Source organism: Helianthus annuus, chromosome 5, assembly GCF_002127325.2.
Source record: "Helianthus annuus cultivar XRQ/B chromosome 5, HanXRQr2.0-SUNRISE, whole genome shotgun sequence".
Lineage (NCBI taxonomy): Eukaryota > Viridiplantae > Streptophyta > Magnoliopsida > Asterales > Asteraceae > Helianthus > Helianthus annuus.
The window spans coordinates 31616143-31635482 of NC_035437.2; the positions used below are offsets into that span (position 1 = coordinate 31616143).

The following is a 19340-nucleotide window of genomic DNA, read 5'->3' on the forward strand; positions in this document are numbered from 1 at the left end:
GTCTTCAGCCATAGCAAACGAGAAAAACCAGAAAAAACCACAAGGAACCAAACAACCGAAACCCGAGTAACTTTCAATAAAACAGAAACCCGAAGTACCCGAACCAGCGACTTCTCTTGCAAACCCGAGCGTAAAATTAGCGAATAACCAGGGTTCAAGAACCGAAACCCTAATCACCAAACACCCCAAAACCACCAGATCTGCAACAGCAAACCCTACGGCGCAAACCCTAGACCTTACGAGTCGTAACCAGAGAATAGGTACGGGTCGTAAACAAGTCAGCGGCGACGGCAACAATAGCAGATCAAGATCTCTCGTCCAGCTCTCTCCTTCTCCTGCGATAACCGTGTGAACCGTGTATTTTACTGAACCTTTGGCTCTGATACCACTTGTTAGGGGTATCGGATCAGAGTAGGCTCGAGCGGAAGCGGAACAAATACACACACACACTAGCAGAAAATAAAGAACACGAGAATTTACGTGGTTCGGTCAAGGTGACCTACGTCCACGGGTTGCAACTAGGGTTTCACTTTATTAGATGCTCACAACTGTTTTCAGAATGATACAGATTACAATTACATCATAGGTATTTATAGAACAAGATTAGGGTTTCCTACTTGGTCAACAAGTTAACTAAGTGGGCCTAATAACTAGGGCCGGCTAACCCTAACTAGGGCCGGCTACCCTAAAGCCTACGAACCCAACACATATGGCATGGACTAATTGGTGAAAGCCATCAGCCCTCTTCATGACCTTCATTTTCCTCCGCTCCATACTTTCTTTCTCTAATCAGCTCCAACATGCACTTCTGGGATATACGGTCCCTACCTGCTAGGACCGTGAAACGAACCTTTAGAACCGTAGAAGTCAAAGGGGTCGGTCCAAGGTTCTTAGATATTCACAATATACGGTCTGGGAATCCTTTCTTAGTTGGCTCCGAAGGTAATAATTAAAGTTTCCCCTATCATCTGCGTCTAATTTCCAACTATAATGTTCTTGACCATATTCACTTATTGGGTTTTTTTCAGTTTTTAGTTTAATCAGTAAATTAATCGTTTATAATACCAGTTACGTCACTGTTTATATAAGTTGGTGCAAATACTGTTAATTTAGTATTCATTTTTGTAACTGGAAGTAGTTTGGTTGACTTTGGAAGCCAAACTTGTGGAAGAAACACAGAGTAAAAAATAGAGTTAATAAAGGGTGATTCTATACACACACCCCTATAATCTTATTTTCACATCCTTAGTGCATACGAGCCGTATAACCTTATAAGGCCCGTATAGAATGCTTTTGCACAGAAATATGCAGTGGAATCTTTTTTTTTTACATGTATACGAGGAGTATAAGTGTATAACCTTATACAAGCCGTATACAATTGTATACGAGCAATATAATGTTTTACGGCCAAATGTATACGGGCAAGAGAAATTGGTGGAACCTGATGTATACGGGCAGTATAACATTATACGGCCCGTATAAAAATATCGTATACATTGTATACGACCAAATTTTTTTTACATGGTGTATACGAGCCGTATAAGGTTATACAACCCATATAGAATAAAGTCAATTGACACAGCCTTTATCAGTTGACTTTATCCTATACAGATCGTATAAAATTATACGACCCGTATGTTAGAATAAGATTTTACTAAGACCGTGGGGTATGGGGCGGGAGTTTTGGCGTGGGTTGGGGGAAAACGCCCAAGCCACCACCCCGGGTGGGCTTGGTTGGGGCGTGACCCTTGGGGCTTGGCTTTCAAGCCGGGCGTGGGGCGGTCTTGACATCCTAGCTGGCTTGGTTTCATTCGCTGACCCCGCCATGTCATAGCGGAACATATGAAAAGTTTGAATTTTAAATTCAAACCGTTTGGCTTGGCCAAGCGGTTACCCCAACCGGTCACCCCAACCCCAACATCCCCTATAAATAACCCCAAACCCCACCATGTGGTCCATCCCAAACCCAACCATGTGGTCCATCCCAAACATCCCACGAACCCGCTACCCCAGCCGGTCACCCCAACCCCAACATCCCACGAACCCGCTATGGCATCCTGGACAAACGAATAAGAACTCGCTCTCGTCACAAGCGTCGTTGACGCTATCAAGGGCCGGCCACCGGGCCAAACAAAATATTGGCCGGAAGTTTTCGCAACCTACCGACAAAACGTCAGTAACGACCGCCACAACTTGAACGCGTGCCAACATAAATGGCGCGAGCTACGGCCCAAGCTCGAACGTTTCAAGGCTTACTACGAAGCCGTTCCGGGTGGCGAGTTAAGCCACGAGGACCGGGTGGCGGTGGCGAACATAGAGTTTCGAGGCAAGGAGCGAAAGGCGTTCGACAAGATCGACCTTTTTGAAATTTATTTAACGCTCTAGGTTTTTTTGTAATTTTTAGGATTATGTAATTTTTAAAATTTTAATGAAGTTGTAGGTTTTTTTTTTTAAATGTTGTGTGATTTTTATAAATTTTTTTGTAATTATTTTTAACATTCTGCCACGGGGTGCACCCAACCCAAGCCCAACCAACGCCCCGCCATATCCTGCGGACACGTAACCAGGCGAGAGGCTCCCATTCCACGTGTCAACAAATGCCCCAACCCAAGCCCAATCATACCCGACGGTATAAGTCGTTCTAGAATTTGTGACATAAATATCGCTTTTCTAGAAACAACACAGGTTTTCTTTCCCCCAAATTATCAAAAACCAATGGCTCGTTTCCTGTCACAAACCCTAATTCGATCAACATCATTTTCATCAAATTCATTAAAACTAGCGATACATCAGCCGAATCGATTCTCGAGCCGATCAGGAGAATCGCAACTGATCGAAGTGGAGGTTGAATCGGACGGAGATGTGGAGGTTTTAGGGTTACGAAAGCTCGAAGATGTTATTCACAACATAATCGTCAGGCAATCTGCTCCTGATTGGCTTCCGTTTGTTCCAGGTTCTTCGTATTGGGTCCCTCCTCGTCGTCACCGACCTCAATCTGACGCTTTGTTACAAGTTTTCAAGGGTTTGACCATTCCGTTGACCGAAGATGAATCTATGTCGCTTAGTTCATCTCGTGGTTGGCCTTCGTCTGCTTATTTTATTCAAGGTATTTAATTTGTTTGTGGCAGTTTGGATTGTGACAGATTTATTATAAAATTTTGCAATTTTATATAACTAAAATAGTTGTGTTGGTTATATAGATGCACAGAATTATGTCTTTTTTTGGTATTCTGCAGAATTTTTCGATTTTTAAAACCTTTTTGTAGTTTGTATGGATATTTTTCGGTTTGTATTGAGGTAAGTACATGAGTCTTTTGAGTCAGTAGTGTATGCATAACTGGCATTGGAGTTAAGTAGTCTGGAAATTGAGTTGTATCAATAAGGTATAATGGTATTAGTTTCTTGGTTTTATAGATATCAATAGCGATCGTAGCGACCACTATAGCGCGCTATGTAGTGTATAGGTATAGTGTCGCTATTAGGGTTGTAGCGATGGATAGCGAGAATAGCGACACCTTTATTTTTATTTTTTTAATATAAATAGGAATTAAATATAGGTATAAAATAGCTGGATTTTAGGTTTTTGTTAAATATACATGTAAAATAGCACATATACCGGGGTATTTTTATATAATATGCATATACATTTTTTTAAATTTTTTTTCTAGTGTATCGCTATTTATAAAATAGTCGTCCGCTATTTATTTTTATTCGCTATGTAGCATATAGGTACCTTATCGCTATTCGCCATTAACAACTATGCTTGGTTTTAAAAGGCGCGTTTGAGGCGCGAGGTGTTTAGGAAAATAAATCAGGGGCTTGAGGAGCACCTCATGTACTTTTGGGTCAAATTTTGGGTTCGTAGGAGGCTAATATAATATGTAATAACAACCAAAGTATGAAGAAACTATGAAAGGTTTATATGATAGAATGGTTGGTATGTAAAACAGATGAGAGAGACACAACTTCTGGCTGTAAATAAAGCATGTTTGGCTGTACATGGAGCAGCGCTTGGCGTATGCGATGCGCACTCCTTGTTCCTCATTTTTTGAGACCTAAATGCCTCGGAGCGTCTCACGCTTTTTTAAAACCAAGACCAGTTCTTTTACTGTTTGTCATCGCAATTGATTTGTTATCCTTGCTTGATCACCAGCAATCGGTTTTATTCTACCACACTGTGGTTTTGGGGGGCTTGGTGGACACAAGATGTTTTTTAAGCAGAGATAGTGTAGGTCTATTCAAGTCGGAAATTCATCTTTTTTTTCATATTGTATTTGCCATTATAACTCAACGTTGTAACTGCAGGTACATCTCCAGTGCATCCAGTGGAGGTGAAAGTTGATAAAAACGAGGATGAAGAAGGATGAACTCCCGTCTAGCACGTGTTCTGAGTAAGTGCACCACCCCGCATTGACTTTGTAATATCTAAATATCATTACTTTTATTTTTAACTTGTTTCGTTGAATTACGCAGAAGACTTCTTATTGTACATATTTATAGAAGTTAGAAGTCGCAGGTTGAAGAAAGCATATGTTCTGTTGGATGTTTCCTGGTGTCTCTTGTAGGTAGATTTATATAATAAGTTTACTTTTGTATCTGTTTAGTAACTTAAGCTCTTTGGATTTTTTTCAAAACCACTTCACAAGTTTACATTAACACTTTACTGATTTCTCTTTAGTCTGTATGTGATAATATAATTTTCTTTGAAATGAGTGGTTATATAAAAAATATGTTGTGTTTTTCTGTGTTTGAAACCTATAGGTTAAACAGAACGCGCATGCTGAGCTCGTGAGAGATCAACAAACTTTGATAAGGAAAGTCGTTGGTAGAACTCTGTTACTAGATTTTAGTAGCGAGTACGTAGGGGTGTTCACGTTTCTGTTTAGACAGGAGAGACCGGCTTATCTGATCATGTACTTGGTTTTGCGGGTGATCTTTACTTATTCAAACCAAAGATTTTATTTTTTCAAACTGTTTTGTATGAACTCAGACGGAGTCCCTCATATAAGATATAATCCCTGTAATATAACAAAACCAATAATATGTTATAATTTTATGTAGCCATAATAGTTTTCTTATTGTGTAAAATTAGGTTTTCTTTTCTACTAAAAAAGATATTTTACTTTGGTTTTAAAGTCGGTACATGTTAACTCATGCCGTAAGGCTATTAGGTGTGGAGGAGGGCAGTCATTTGGGGATGATCCGTCACATGGGCGGCCATGTCATCGGGTGTGGGGAAATAGGGCTTGGGTGATGAGTAACTCATGCCGTAAGGCTATTAGGTGTGGAGGAGGGCAGTCATTTGGGGATGATCCGTCACATGGGCGGCCATGTCATCGGGTGTGGGGAAATAGGGCTTGGGTGATGAGCCCCTTTATATATACAAGATGTATGTATTTTTATGTGTGTGTTGGATAAGGAAAAGGGGGGATATGGGGCAGCGTTGGCGACGGGCCGGGAGGGGACGGTGTGGACGGGCCTCACCATGCCGGGGACTTCCCCATACCGTTCAACCTAAATGTACCTTTAGTTCGTTCCAAAATGATTAGTTCGTTCCAAAATGAAACCAAACCAAAGTAACGGTTTGGTCTTGTTTGATTTTGAGTTTTTCTTAACAAATGTTGGTTTTGATCGAATTGATTAAAAAGTAGAAAATAGAAAACGTCTTATTTTGCAACAAGATCGCTCAATTTACTTTGTAATCATTGAAGTCTTGTAGTAAAGGGGGGTAGGAGTGAGAAACACCACAACTTGGTGTCTGATTGGAGAGGTGTCGGTGTTACGTATCGGTGACTACCCAACGCATCTCTCTCTCACATCTTCTCTCTGCATCTCTCTCTTTCTCATCTTTCTACGGGTACCCAATGGAGTGACGCTGGTGTTACCGGTCGGGTAACACTACCTGTTTCATAGTACGTGAGAACGCCTCTCCCACTCTAGAAAATAATATCCGTTAAATAAAAAAATAGATTATTAATATCCGTTAAATAAAAAAAATAGTGGAATAATCGGTTTTAATAAACAGTTTAAAACTAGAACAAAATGTCAAGTTTGAATCTCAAAAGATACATAATATATTGGGGTTGCGGGTTACAAGTTAGGGGCTGTTTGTTTACCTTTTAATGAAACTCTTAATGGTTCGGACATTTTACTGGTTTAGCACTTAACAGTTCAAACTGTTTGTTTCGCGAGCAAATGTCTGAATGGTTCAAAAATTTGCCTTTGAATGATTAAGAATTATACAGAGTCTGAGTTGTTAAGACCTCTAATCTGAATTGGTCAGACATTTGTCTCTGAACGGTTAAGCATTTTACTGGCTCTTAATGGTTCAGACATCTTACTGATTCAGCACTTAATGATTCAGAATTCTTACTGATATTCAAAAGTTGTCAAATAGCCCCTTACACTCATTAATTAACATAGTATAAAGTAGCTCATGATCCAAATATAGAAACAAAAGACTTACAATCACGAGATTGGCAACAACCGATTCACCGTCGGTTCCTAACTTTTAACTTTAGTTCACCCAGACAACATCAATTCCAAAAATTATAGTGATGTTGAGTGGATGCTTAGGAGTTAAAGAACAAAACATAAAAGCTTCTAGAAAATTTGTCAATAAAAACTTTGCACAACAATTTCCCAGTTATCAATTGGTAGAGGTTTTTGTCTCTTAGTGGGAGATCCTGGGTTCAGTTCGAGACAAGGGCGATTATTTGTAAATATAAAAGTTTTGGAAGAGTAACATTAGCCATTCAAAAAAAAAAAAATTGTCAGCTGAGCATTGAGAGCGTAGACCATCATAAATACATTGTAGGAAACAACGTTGTAGGTCTTCGATTCAAATAGACACAATCCTTATATCATATCATACATGGATTTAAAAGCTTAAATCGTTATTTCAAACTCTCTAAATTTGCAACTCAAAATAGAAGTAATTTGCAAGTTCTCTAAATGTAGGCAGAAATGAATATAAGATTTGATAGAATTTAACACCCCAAAAAAAGTTAAACTCTTAAAATTGAAGTATTTCATCTTGTCAAAGAAAAATAGTTATATTAAAAAAATAACTTTTAAAAGGTGGACATATAATTCAAACAGTAAAATTTGATAATGATGAAGATCCATCATAAGATATGCAAACGCAACTAGGAACAAATATGTCCAAAAAGGGGTGCTCTTAAAGTTATCTTTTATCAATTCTTTTTCTTAAAAAATGTAGACTTTCAATATAATCGTTTGCTTTTTTAAATAACTGTTATAATGTTGGACTAATATAACACTTATTAATTTTTTTACAATTTTATTCTCATTATTCTATATTCATGTTATTTATTTATAACAACAATTGGTTTCGCATAACCCAAGTATTGTAGACTAATAAACATAATCAATATTTAATACACAATCAAATGTAGAGTGACTTAAAAAGTCTACATGTGACTTTGTTATGTAGCAAAACGAAATTTGACCTTTTATGTTTCATAACATTTTTCGAATTAAAAACAATGATAACGCGTTCAGAATTTATGTATGCATACTTTTGTTATTGATTTTAATGTGCAAAGATCAAATACAAATGGATCTTAACATGAGAAATGAGAAATAAGAAAGCTTTTTTTCTTCAGTTACTTAAACAATGTTTAATTGCAAAATTAAAAAAAAAAAATACTCTAGTAAAGTAATTATGTATAATTACTCCAGAGCGATTATAATTACTCGAGTGATTATATTACTCTACTAGTGTAAATACATGATTTGTTTTTCTAAATTTTGAGACTAAAATACATGCTTGATAAGATTAAGAAAAAAATTCAAGAAAAAATAAAAGAAAAAATTTATCTCCTCATGTTAAAACTTATTTGTATGTTAAGACCCGCTAACCTTACTCTACTTTTAATATATTCTTTACTCATATTTCATCTTTTTTTTACTTTTTTTACCTAACCTATTCATTCTTTTAAATAAAGTTATTAATCGAACAAGTTACCATACGAAAAGTAGTATTTTATGTTCGGAGATATCAGTTTCACTATATTGCATAAAATTTTTAGAGTAAATTACAACCGTTGTCTTTTAAGTTTGCATCAAATTACAACCGGTGTCCTTTAACTAAAGAAACTAGTTTAATACCCGTCCGGTGAACGGGTTACACTAACAATGTAACAAACAAGAGAATCCATATTGAGGGTGTTTGGTATTGCTTTCTCCTTTTTTTAAAAGTCACAACCATCTAACTTTTTAATGACTTGCGCTTTGTGGCAAATGAAAAGATCCACCAGCGTAAAGCATTTGATAAACAAGACTAATTCTAGTGGTTAAAAATAAACCTGCAAACAAATAACATCATGAATTTAGTAGATACAGGGTAAACCCCTTAGACAAATTTAAAAGATACAAAGTTATGAGAATCATATGTTTAATTTTCATACATCATCATGTAAATTTAATATTTTTTTCATACAATATTTAGAAAGTAGCAGCAATAGCTATATTAGCATGTTACCGGTTTTTAACACGTTATTATGTCCTTTAGACCTAACCTAGTTAATTTTTTGGGTTAAGTCTTACCATGCGCCTCTCACTTGAGGGAAACGTGGTCTTTTCATCTCAATTTTATATTAAAAAACGAAATAAATAAATCTCTATTATCACCTCTATTTTTTCAAGTCGATTGCTCCTTTTTTCCAGTTAATCCAAACAAAAAATATAATACACGGTTTGGAATTGGAATTATAAAATCAAAGTAAAATATTTAAATAATAAGAAGCCTTATCTCTTCATTACCTGTTGAAAATGGAACAATATTTTGGAATTAATCTTTATTTTCTTATCAAACCAATCAAAAGAACTGACCATTAATGGGTGGCTCATGTGCAAACAACTTCTTATAAAAACTACGATAGGATTAATAGATAAAGCTACGATGATGTTGGAAGCTTACCATAAATTTCATCGATGTTTTGTTCTAGTACTGCTTGTCGTATCTAGAACTCCCTCATTGCAAGGTTTGCTTCATGTTCCTTTTTTATGTCGGTTTTTTATCAATTTTTTGAGAGACATAGACCGTGTCGATGGTTTTTGAGATGAATATGAACAATCAGATGTTATGAGATTCAAGCGGAAAATCGAGATTCATGTTAAATTGAGATGAAAAGATCATGTTGCCTCACGTGAAAGGCGCATGGTAAGACTTAACCAAAAAACTTAACTAGGTTAGGGCTAAAGGATATAACGTGCGAAAAACTGATAACATAAAGGACAGAGCCTGTAATTTTTTAGTTAAAGGACACCGGTTGTAATTTGATATAAACGTAAAGGACACCGGTTGTAATTTAAGTGTGTCACGTCACAAGACTGTAAACGACTCCTAAGGATTTAATCATTTTTTTTTAACGGCAAATTTTTATAGAACACACGCCTCGCTAGCAAGCAACTAGCCAAGCCCAACAAAACAAAACTTAGGGTGTAAGAGGCACTCCCCTAAGAGGGGAGTCCCCGCTCTTACGCTCAACCAATCCTCGTGTGCCACGTCAACTCCCCTCTTAAACTCCCCTAACACCCTCAATTTGATGGCGCCACTCCCCTCTTAACTCTCCTTGTTTTTTTATTAAAAAAAAAGAAAAAAAGAAATGTTTTGATTGGTTGAAAATGAGGCTGGCCCACCATCTCTCTCTCCTCTTCATGCGGTGAGTTCTCACCGATCTTGCTCCCCTAATTGCCTCACCTAAGTGATGGCGGCGGTGTTCCCCTAAGGTGACTTGGGTCACCGAATGGGGTCACCGAAGGTGCCCCTTACACCCTTATACATGAAACTCCTTCTATGTATTCTAGATTTGAGCAATAACTTAGTGTTTCGGAAGTGAAGTGACTTTTCGATGTCAAACGTTAATATACTTTTGCAACTCTTGACAAAAGTTTAACGATATCGATGAGGTCTTCGCATCTTTCTAATATCAATATATTCTGTGCAAGGTAAATATGAAAAAAAAAAAAAAAAATCAAACCACTACAATTTCATATGATAAATCATGTTTTGATACGTGACCACAATTTAGCTATTGTGAATAAATAAGGTTGTTGGAATCACTTTCGGATAGCTATGGTAAAAAAAGGTGATAGAAAAATGGTTCATGAATATATGCTACGTGTTTAAGCTATACTGTACTAGATAGCTTGATGAATCGCGTGAATCACTTTCGGTTTAAAGTGTTACAAAGTATTTTGTGTGTATACGTAATTAATAGTGTCAGGGCCGTCTCCAAAAACGTTAAAAAAATTTTAGGCCCTGGGCAAGATTAAACAAACTGGGCCCTACCCGCTCTAGTAAAACAAAAATTCACTGCCGTTGTTGCGTCACTCAACAATTCGATCAAACTCTATTATGAACACTATAACAAACCAAACAGATTCAGGTCAGCCTGAATAATTTGTAAAAAAATTATTTTAGAAGTTAAGAGAAAATAATTTGTAAAAAAAATTATTTTAGAAGTTAAGAGAAAAATTAAAAATCTTTATAATTAATATAATAATATTAAAACAATAAAAGAATTTGATTGTTTAGAAAAAAAAATTAAGTGAAGATATATCAATGCTATTTTGTAGATGAAATATGAAAGCTTATTGAAAGGGTTGTGGTTTTGTAGATGAAATATGAAAGGGTTGTGGTCTTGTAGATACAGAGAGGCACGTTGCAGCATTTAAAAGAAAGGCCGAATAAAATTGTAAAAAACTGTGACAGGGAGTCTAGAACCCAAGACCAGCGAGTTAAAAGGTGGGCAAGCAACCAGTGGACTGCAGTTACTGGCTTGTAATAGCTAAAGGGTTTTAATTATATATATAATATAATATATATAAAATAATTACGGGCCCTTCGATGTTTTTGGCCCTGAGCCGTCGCCCACCCGGCACATGCTCAGGGCCGGCCCTGAATAGTGTTATGCATGAACGAGGTGATATTTTTTTGGAAATATTGGATTTTAATAATCTCAACTATTCGTCGTTAGCCGCCAACAGTTTCAACTTAAAAAATAACAACTGTCAGTCCCAACTATTGACATATTGGCCACCAATGGACCCTGACTAACAGAACCCTAACGCCGTTAGTCTCCGGTCGGGGGAAAACCATTTTTGTCCAGAAAAAGGTTTCTAAAGGTCCGATCTATAGTTACAAAGAGGTTTGGGACGAAAATGTCGAGTTTTCCGGACGAAATGTTGAGTTTTCCGGCAAAAAAGAAGTTTTCCGGCGACTTTAATAATTGGGGCTTTTACTAGAAAAAGGTTCCCAAAGGTCCATAATAAGGTTACAAAGAGGTCCGGGACAAAAATGTTGTGTTTTCCGGCCAAAAATGAGTTTTCCGGCCAAAAAATGTTTTATCGGCGACCGGAGACTAACGCCGTTAGAGTTCTGTTAGTCAGGATCCATTGGAGGCCAATATGTTAAAAGTTAGGACTGCCAGTGGTTATTTTTAAAGTTGAGACTGTTGGCGGCCAACGGCGAATAGTTGGGAATATTAAAATCCAATATTCCTATTTTTTTTTTTTTGTGAAGAAGATTTATAGTTTCGACTTCGTTAGTTAAAACATACAATATCATGTTCCTTATATAGGGGTTGAAACATCATTGGGGTGAGCCAGCGCAAGGTTTAAGATGGTGGTTAATGGGTATATTTGTCAACAATCGGACAATTATCTCAATGAAACTGTTAGTGCAAGCAACGTAGGTTTACGATGGCTCTAAAGTAGCGTAAACGTTGCGTAGAACATCAAGGATTTTACTTTCCAGCGTATACTTACGCTGGTCCAACATAAGGCTACGATGGTTACAAGATAACCCTTGGCAACCAGCACAATGATATGCAAATTACCGTTTTGTTTTCCAACAACAGTTTCTCTTCCTCGTTTTTGCATACAATGTACCATAATCACTTTCAATATGGTCTGGCATATAAACGGGTGTTAATTCGACATACATTAATAGTACATGATGAAATTCATGGAATTGGAATGTAGCTTTCGTTTCTTATGTTATTGTTTAATTTCAATTCCTTCTTTTGTTGAAACGAACAACATAAGAAATGTAATTTACATTCCAATTCCATCCATATTCCATTTCATTCTATGAAACGAACATTACCATAGTTTTTAACTCACGCTTTTAAATTCGGGGAATTGGCCTGTAATAATCTCACATAGACCTTATTGGCCATTAATAATCCCACCTCAGAATATTCCTCCCACCAGTCCCACATTTCACCTATTTTTCCTACAATGGTCCCTCGTTAAAAAAACTTAACGGAGTTAAGCTTTTTTCCAAATTACAAACAGATTCTTTAGGGCTTTCGATCAGAACGATGATACGAGTCCATTGATATAAAACTTACTTCGAAATGGTGCTCCAAGTGACTTGATTTTGGTTAATTGGAAATTTAAACACCCGAATTGAAGCGTCGTTTTCATTGTTGGGAGCACCGTTTCGAGGTAAGTTTTACATCAATTGACTCGTATCGTCGTTCTAATTAAAAGCCCTAAAAATTTGTTTGTAATTTGGAAAAAAAACTTAACCCCGTTAAGTTTTTTTAACGGGGACCATTATAGGAAAATAGGTGAAAGGTGGGACTGGTAGAGGTAATATTCTGAGGTGTGATTATTATGGGCCAATAAAATTTAGGTGAGATTATTACAGGGCAATTTCCCTTTAAATTATAACCCCTCACCTTTTATTTGTAAAGATCAAAGTCTTTGATCATAGTGAAATTGACTTCAATTGTCAAAGTCATTACGAGGTTCTTTAATCTCACCTGTAGGTCTTTGTGTTCACTTATTTAATTGAGGTTCATTGACCTTGATTGTGAAAGTCATGTAACAAATATTCCATTTTTAAGAATTGCATGTATTATGTTAACCTAATGAATTCAATTGAACACACCATTCACATTGGTAGGGATTTATTTATTAGAATCATAGTTTTTATCGTCAACTGAATTATAATTGACTTATTTATTAGAATCATAGATTTTATCGTCAACTCAATTATAATTGGTCTTATTATTTTTTTTAACGGCAAATTTGGATCACTGACGGACCACTGGAGTATCATCGTGCCACCAGCGGAACCACCCGATCATATCCATCTCCACTATGCAATAATGCCTAAACACCAATTCAGAAGGAAACCCAATAAATCTAGGAAAACCCCCTTTGTGGAAATCGAACCCATGACCTAATGGTCATAAGCCTTATCCCACCCCCAATACCACTAGAATATAATGCCATGGGTAATTGGTCTTATTCAACTAAACTAACGCATTATCTTTATAAATTAAATCCTTTAAATTATGAAAATTAATTAATTAAATAAATGAATAGCATATCCTCTAATGAATATAGCCATAATGAGACCGAAAAATTCTGGAATGAATTAATTATTAAGTATTACTTTGGATATAATCATTAAAAGATTGTCTTCTCTATTGTGAGATTAGTCGTAAACATCCCTATCATTTCTTGAACCAAAACTAAACAATCACATAAAACATTGACAATAAAGTGTGACACATATCATAGGCAAAATATATACTCCCTCCGTCCCATTAAAAGTGTCATATTTTGAATTTTCAAAGTCTTAATTTATAAACTTTGACTTTAATTATATATTTTTTGTGTTATATAAAACTTGATGAAAATTAACCCAATAAAAACACTTGTAAAACACACTTAAATCATATAACTTTCATCAAGTATTATCTAACACAAACAAAATTATTTAAGGTCAAAGTTTATAAATAAAGACTTTGAAAATTCAAAACATGACACTTTTAATGGGACCGAGGTAGTAGTATCGATCTATTTAACTTGTAACTGTTTTTTACAAGCAATAACTTATAGAATATTACAAGCAAAAAAAATATTACCACCATAATTATATTATTCTTCTTTATAAAGGACCTACCGGTAATCCTACAATAAATCAAAGAGTAACATTCTTCTCTAGTTATTTAGGCCTTCTGTCCTAAAAGGTTCATCAAATCCTAGTAATACATAGAGGTGCACATAATCGAATTTTTTAATGGGTTTTCAGGTATTGGCAATACCCGGATCAGGTTCAGATTTAGGTATTGGTCAAAAAAACCATACCTGATGTAACCCGTTTCGAGTAGAGTTCGGGTCCGGGTACCCTATACCCGGGTATAAAAATACCCTATTTTCAGGTCCGGGTGTTCTAATACTCTGTACAGGTATTGGGAAACCCAATGCTGGCATAGGAAAACCCGGTTTCGTAGTTGTGTGTTTTTATAGAATTTTTTATTTGTTTCCAACTCCATTTTTCGTATAGAAACTTTAAAATTAATAACATAAAATTTCATATATATGTTAGAAACTTAGATATATTACAAGATTACATATTAGAAAAGTGCATCATAACCGGGTATTAGAAAACCCGGTGCAGACATTTGAAAACCCGGTCCAGGTATAGGAACAAAGCTAGGTACAAGGTATAGGAATAACCGGGTATCGGGCATGCATACAACCGGGTATTGGGTTTTATTCGGGTTAGGAAATAACCGGTTCCAGGTTTTCAGATCACTATGCATACCTGGTGTGTACCCTACAGGTAGGTACGGGTTTGGGTATGGAATACCCGAGTTTTTTAAAAACCCGAATTCAGGTTTTTTTTTATGAGTTCAGATTTTTTGTGCACCACTGGTAGTATGGTGACTCCCCTTTTATCCATGAGGTAGAGTGTTCAAATCCTGCATTGTAAATGTATACAAGCATTTAGGAGTAGTTTAGATTGCTTTAAAAACATTAATATATATTTTATATATTAGGTCTTCTTCTTTTTTTTTTCACGTCTTAAGGCTATGGGGTATGGTTCATCATTCTTCCTTCTTCCCCCTTCCATTTTTTTCTTTTTCCATTTTATATTTACATTGATTTTATTAAAACTAAAAAATAAAAATATTGATTCATTAATTTTAAATAAAAAAGTACATAATAAAAAACAAAAATGCATAAAAATTAAAAACACTACATCAATAAACGACATAAGAAATACCTAATCCTCAACGACGTGGAACAATTCATACCATTTGCAAGCGTGGATTAGCTCATATCATTTTGCCACGAAGCAACGTGGTTAAATTCATGACCTTGTGTCCTTTGATACACGTGAAGGGCCTCATCCATAGCCTCCCCCGCGTGTATGTAGAGTTGCTCAAATATTGTAACACGTCGGTTCAATAGCCTCCATTTTGAATGAACTGAGTGTAAGTTGCGATCAGTTTCCCCCATTTGTTGACGGAATTCGTTAAACAAATTAGTCCATCATGATTGATTCATGACAACACAAGAAGGGGTGATGGATTTATTCACCCAATTCGTAACTAAAGCGAATTCTTCCTCGTCGGTCCATACCCGTCTTGGCATTTGAGAAAGAACAATTTTTTTTAGAAGTAGGAATGATTTGAGATAATGAAGTTTTTTGGTATAAAAGTGTGGCTTTATATAGGTTTTAAATAACAAAAATATTTTTTTTAATTATGTAGCCATTATACAACGGATAGAATTTTGAAATGTGGGATTTTTTTCATCGGGGAGATCGGAGGAATATCCCCCGTTGACACCAAAGAGAGGGGGCGGTGTTCCCCGTCGGGGTCACTAGCCGCATCACCTCCCCGAGGTGGTTCCCCGACCCACATCCCACCTCCTAAGGATAGATAAAAAGACATTGTCGTGTTCGATTCAATTCTTCTTTTGATATATGGATACCAGACTCACACATGTTAACGTGGAACTATGGTATATTTAAACGGATTATTGTCAAACTCCAGTAACACATCATGACAAGAGAGATCTCTATGCTATTGGGGAAAAGAGTTTATATAACAAGGAGGCTACAGAAAAAGAGAGAATTCATAAGAGAATCAGAGATATAACTTTGTATAAGATAACGAGAAGATGGAGAATTGGAGATTACGATTTGGATATCAACACATATTTATCTTATTTTATAACAAATGTGAAATGCTATCGGGTTTTTAATAAAAAAGAAAAGATTAAAGTATAATTTTCTTCCTCGTGGTTTACACTCATTCTCAAATACAGACCCTATTTGAAAAAAAAGTCATTCCAGTCCCCGTGGTTGTCAATTGCAATCAATAACATTGATATTGGAAACATCCATTAGTTGAACGTTATTGAGATGGTTAAATGACCATAATACCGTTTAGGGATGAAAATCGTAATTGAAAACTATCATCTCCTTTATAATTGTCTGCAACACACAAGCCCTTTCATCTCTATCCCTATTCCCCTAACCCTAAAACACACAAAATCTTTGATAATGATCAGATTCTTTACACATTCTTAAAAGTCTGAGTAAGTTGTTTGTCTAATTGGATGGTCAAGTTGATTCTTTAATGGTTTTTAATTTGATTTGTAAAACTTTGATACCCAATTACGTTCGCATTCTTGGATAAGTTGAGTAACTGAATGATTGATGAAGATTAAATAGTCTTTTGCATAATTCCAAATAGGAATTGTTGGGTTTTTTCAGTTGATTTAGAGTAGATGTAAACTTCAGTTACAAATGTTTGTTATATAATATCAAAAATTATGATTCAATCCTTATTCTGTTCAACTTTTATTAGTATTACTAAGTATTAACTGTGCTTGTTGGGTGATTAATAAATCTTTTCTATGTATTATGCTATGTAAATTATGCTTCAACAATAGATGATGGATTTATGTTTGATTTCAACCCTTTTGTTATGTTCTTGAATGGAACAATTTTATCATAAGGGGTCTCTAAAATGACAGGCGAGGCTTGGAGGTGTGCACTCCACTAATGGAGCCATCATGAGCCGCCATTGTTGCCTTCCTTCACTAGTTAACTCATCATTGTTGTTGTAGTTCACCTTCATAGCCACCATCTCCACCCACCCATTATCTATATGACTCTAGCTGTTATCATGCTTCAGCTCAAAACGTTAACAAGGAATTTATAGAGTTATGATGTGTTGGAGAGGATGGAAGGAGTGAATGGTGGAATTTGGGGTTTTGAAGTGGATGTAACCTCCTTTAAGAGTTGTAAAGAGCGAAATGACCATATTGCCCTTGAAATTATACGGTAAAAGACATCCATGCCCCCGGTCAATATCAGTTGACAAATAACAAATGCTCTCAGGGACATGATGATTCCAATTGACAACCACATGGACTGGAATGACTGTATTTTTCAAATAGGGTCTGTACGTGAGAATGAGTTTAAACCACGGGGATGGAAATGACACTTTACTCTAATATATATATATATATATATATATATATATATATATATATATATATATATATATATATATATATATATATATATATATATATAGGATTAGGTTCAAAAGTGAACACTAGTGTAGCTTGTGAACTGAGTGAACTAATCCTGGTCATACACGTGTGTAGATCAATGGCCAGGATTTGATGTTGAAATACACTAGTGTATTTTACGATTTGATGATGAGATCCTGGCCATACACGTGTGCAGATCAATGGCCAGGATTTGTTCACTCAGTTCGCAAATACACTAGTGTTCACTCTAGAACCCCACCCTATATATATATAGGGTAATGCTCCATAGGAAACATTAGATTTTTAGAAAACTTTGCAAACCCTATTGTGTGGTCTAGATTGCTCCACATCAACATATGATTTTAGAGCTTTGGAGGGTAGGATTGTCTTTTTACACATGTTGTATCATTTCATACACACACCCCAATACATGACTGTAAGTCATTTCATTCACCATCATAAGTTTTGTACTTCACCCCACCCTCTTACCAACTCCTTCATCTTTCTCTCTCTAAAAAACATCAAGAACACTTTTTTTTTCAATTTTATCAGATTTGAACAAACCATTTATCAAAGACCTAGATGTAGATCTTATACTCATTCCTTTCTATTGAAGCCACCAAATCTGAGGATCGAAGCAATTATCGAAGCTCTTCAAGAAAAGAAAGTAAGGTGTTGCTCTCATCACATCTTTAATTCTGTTTTTAGAGAGAGAAAACTGATGTTTTGGAGAGAGAAACAACAATATTCATCTTGTTCATCTGGACACCCAGAACACACGCACAAATGTGTGTGAGAGAAACACGTTTAAAGATCTTACTTTTGTTATTTATGTAATTTGTTTAGATTTATACTTTTTATGATATTTGATAGATTTAAATTCAGAGCTTCGTTTGTTTATTTCAAAATTTTAAATCAAGACCAAGAAGAAATTTTTGTGTGCCCAATTTCTTTCTTCAAAAATCCGGTCTTCTTAGTTGTTTCAGATCTATATGTGTTTCAAACATATGGGTTTGAAGCAGATTTGATGTTAGATTCATTACTTTTGAGTTTTTTTTATGAGTTCTTTGATTTTCGGTGATGTTATTTTCAATAAAATGTTTGTCTTTTTTTTCATCCTTACCAGGTGGTGATTCTACTAGATGGCATATCCTGTTACTACAACCCGTAGCTACACATGTTACATTTTTTACAGCTACATATGTAACGACCCTTTGTTATATATGTTAATGACCAGCTTGTTGGAATAGGTTAATGGAGTTTATGCAAGAGATGAGTCAGCAAAGGTAGCATATAAACAGCAAAGACAGACCGTCAATGGAAGCTCCACCGCTTCTTAGTTATCTGTGTTTTCGTTTACTAGTAATATGTAATGTGAGACTCTTATTATTTTGTCTAGGACGTGTTGTTAAAAATGTTCTGGCCTTCCGAACTTCTGCCCTGAAGTCGACCTCAACATATTTGTGTTGCTTTTGGGCTCTATGCATCCATTTTTGTGTAACTTGCTTATAGGCAATGTAGCTTTTTACAAGTTTACCAGTACATTAATCTCTAACACATGTTATGTGTAACTTGCTAAAAGTCTTAACACACGTTGTAATAGAGCCTTGACACACGTTATATCAGTTATACCGTTATGGGTATAGTAAACGGCCCACCATTTTTCTTAGTGCTATGTATTTTCGTTTACTAGTAATATGTAATGTGAGAGTCTTATTATTTTGTCTAGTACATGATGTTAAAACGGTATGGACTTAACACATTCTGGAAGTCTTAACACACGTTACAAAAGAGGCTTAACACACGTTATATCAGGTATACTATGTTGTTATTAAGTTACTATTGGAGTTTATTCATCCATTCTGGAAGTCTTAACACACGTTATAATAGAGGCTTAACACACATTATACATGTCAGGCGCGTAACACATGTTACAGTATGTATATACAAATCATGGTGTTTTGGAAACCCCTAGCTTATACATAACACCACGT

At 35.7% G+C, this 19340-nt stretch overlaps 1 protein-coding gene and 1 long non-coding RNA gene across 5 annotated transcripts; both read left to right on the forward strand.

Annotated features, from left to right (window-relative positions):
* Positions 1-2665: 2665 nt before the first annotated feature.
* On the forward strand, positions 2666-5078 carry LOC110940443. 4 transcript variants are annotated; one of them, XR_002593155.2, is made up of 4 exons: positions 2666-3106; positions 4306-4391; positions 4474-4561; positions 4762-5078. XR_002593155.2 is itself a non-coding variant. In XM_022181978.2 (3 exons), the coding sequence occupies exons 1-2, from the start codon at positions 2716-2718 to the stop codon at positions 4365-4367; spliced, it is 453 nt and encodes a 150-aa protein (XP_022037670.1). In that variant the 5' UTR covers positions 2667-2715; the 3' UTR covers positions 4368-4391; positions 4477-4709. The 4 variants fall into 4 exon arrangements, 2 of the variants coding, with proteins under 2 accessions (XP_022037670.1, XP_022037669.1); XR_002593154.2 differs by having other exon boundaries at positions 4474-4565; positions 4762-5064; XM_022181978.2 differs by lacking the exon at positions 4762-5078 and having other exon boundaries at positions 2667-3106; positions 4477-4709.
* Positions 5079-17765: 12687 nt separating this feature from the next.
* LOC110938774 lies at positions 17766-18959 on the forward strand. Its single transcript, XR_002591678.2, has 2 exons — positions 17766-18013; positions 18473-18959. It is a non-coding gene; the product is annotated as an uncharacterized LOC110938774 (long non-coding RNA).
* The last annotated feature ends 381 nt before the right edge of the window (positions 18960-19340 follow it).

Coding starts and splice junctions, on each gene's coding strand:
- LOC110940443 (XM_022181978.2), top strand. CDS start 2,716: ATGGCTCGTTTCCTGTCACAAACCCTAATTCGATCAACATCATTTTCA. Junction 3,107..4,305: donor GTCTGCTTATTTTATTCAAG/GTATTTAATTTG, acceptor TTGTAACTGCAG/GTACATCTCCAGTGCATCCA.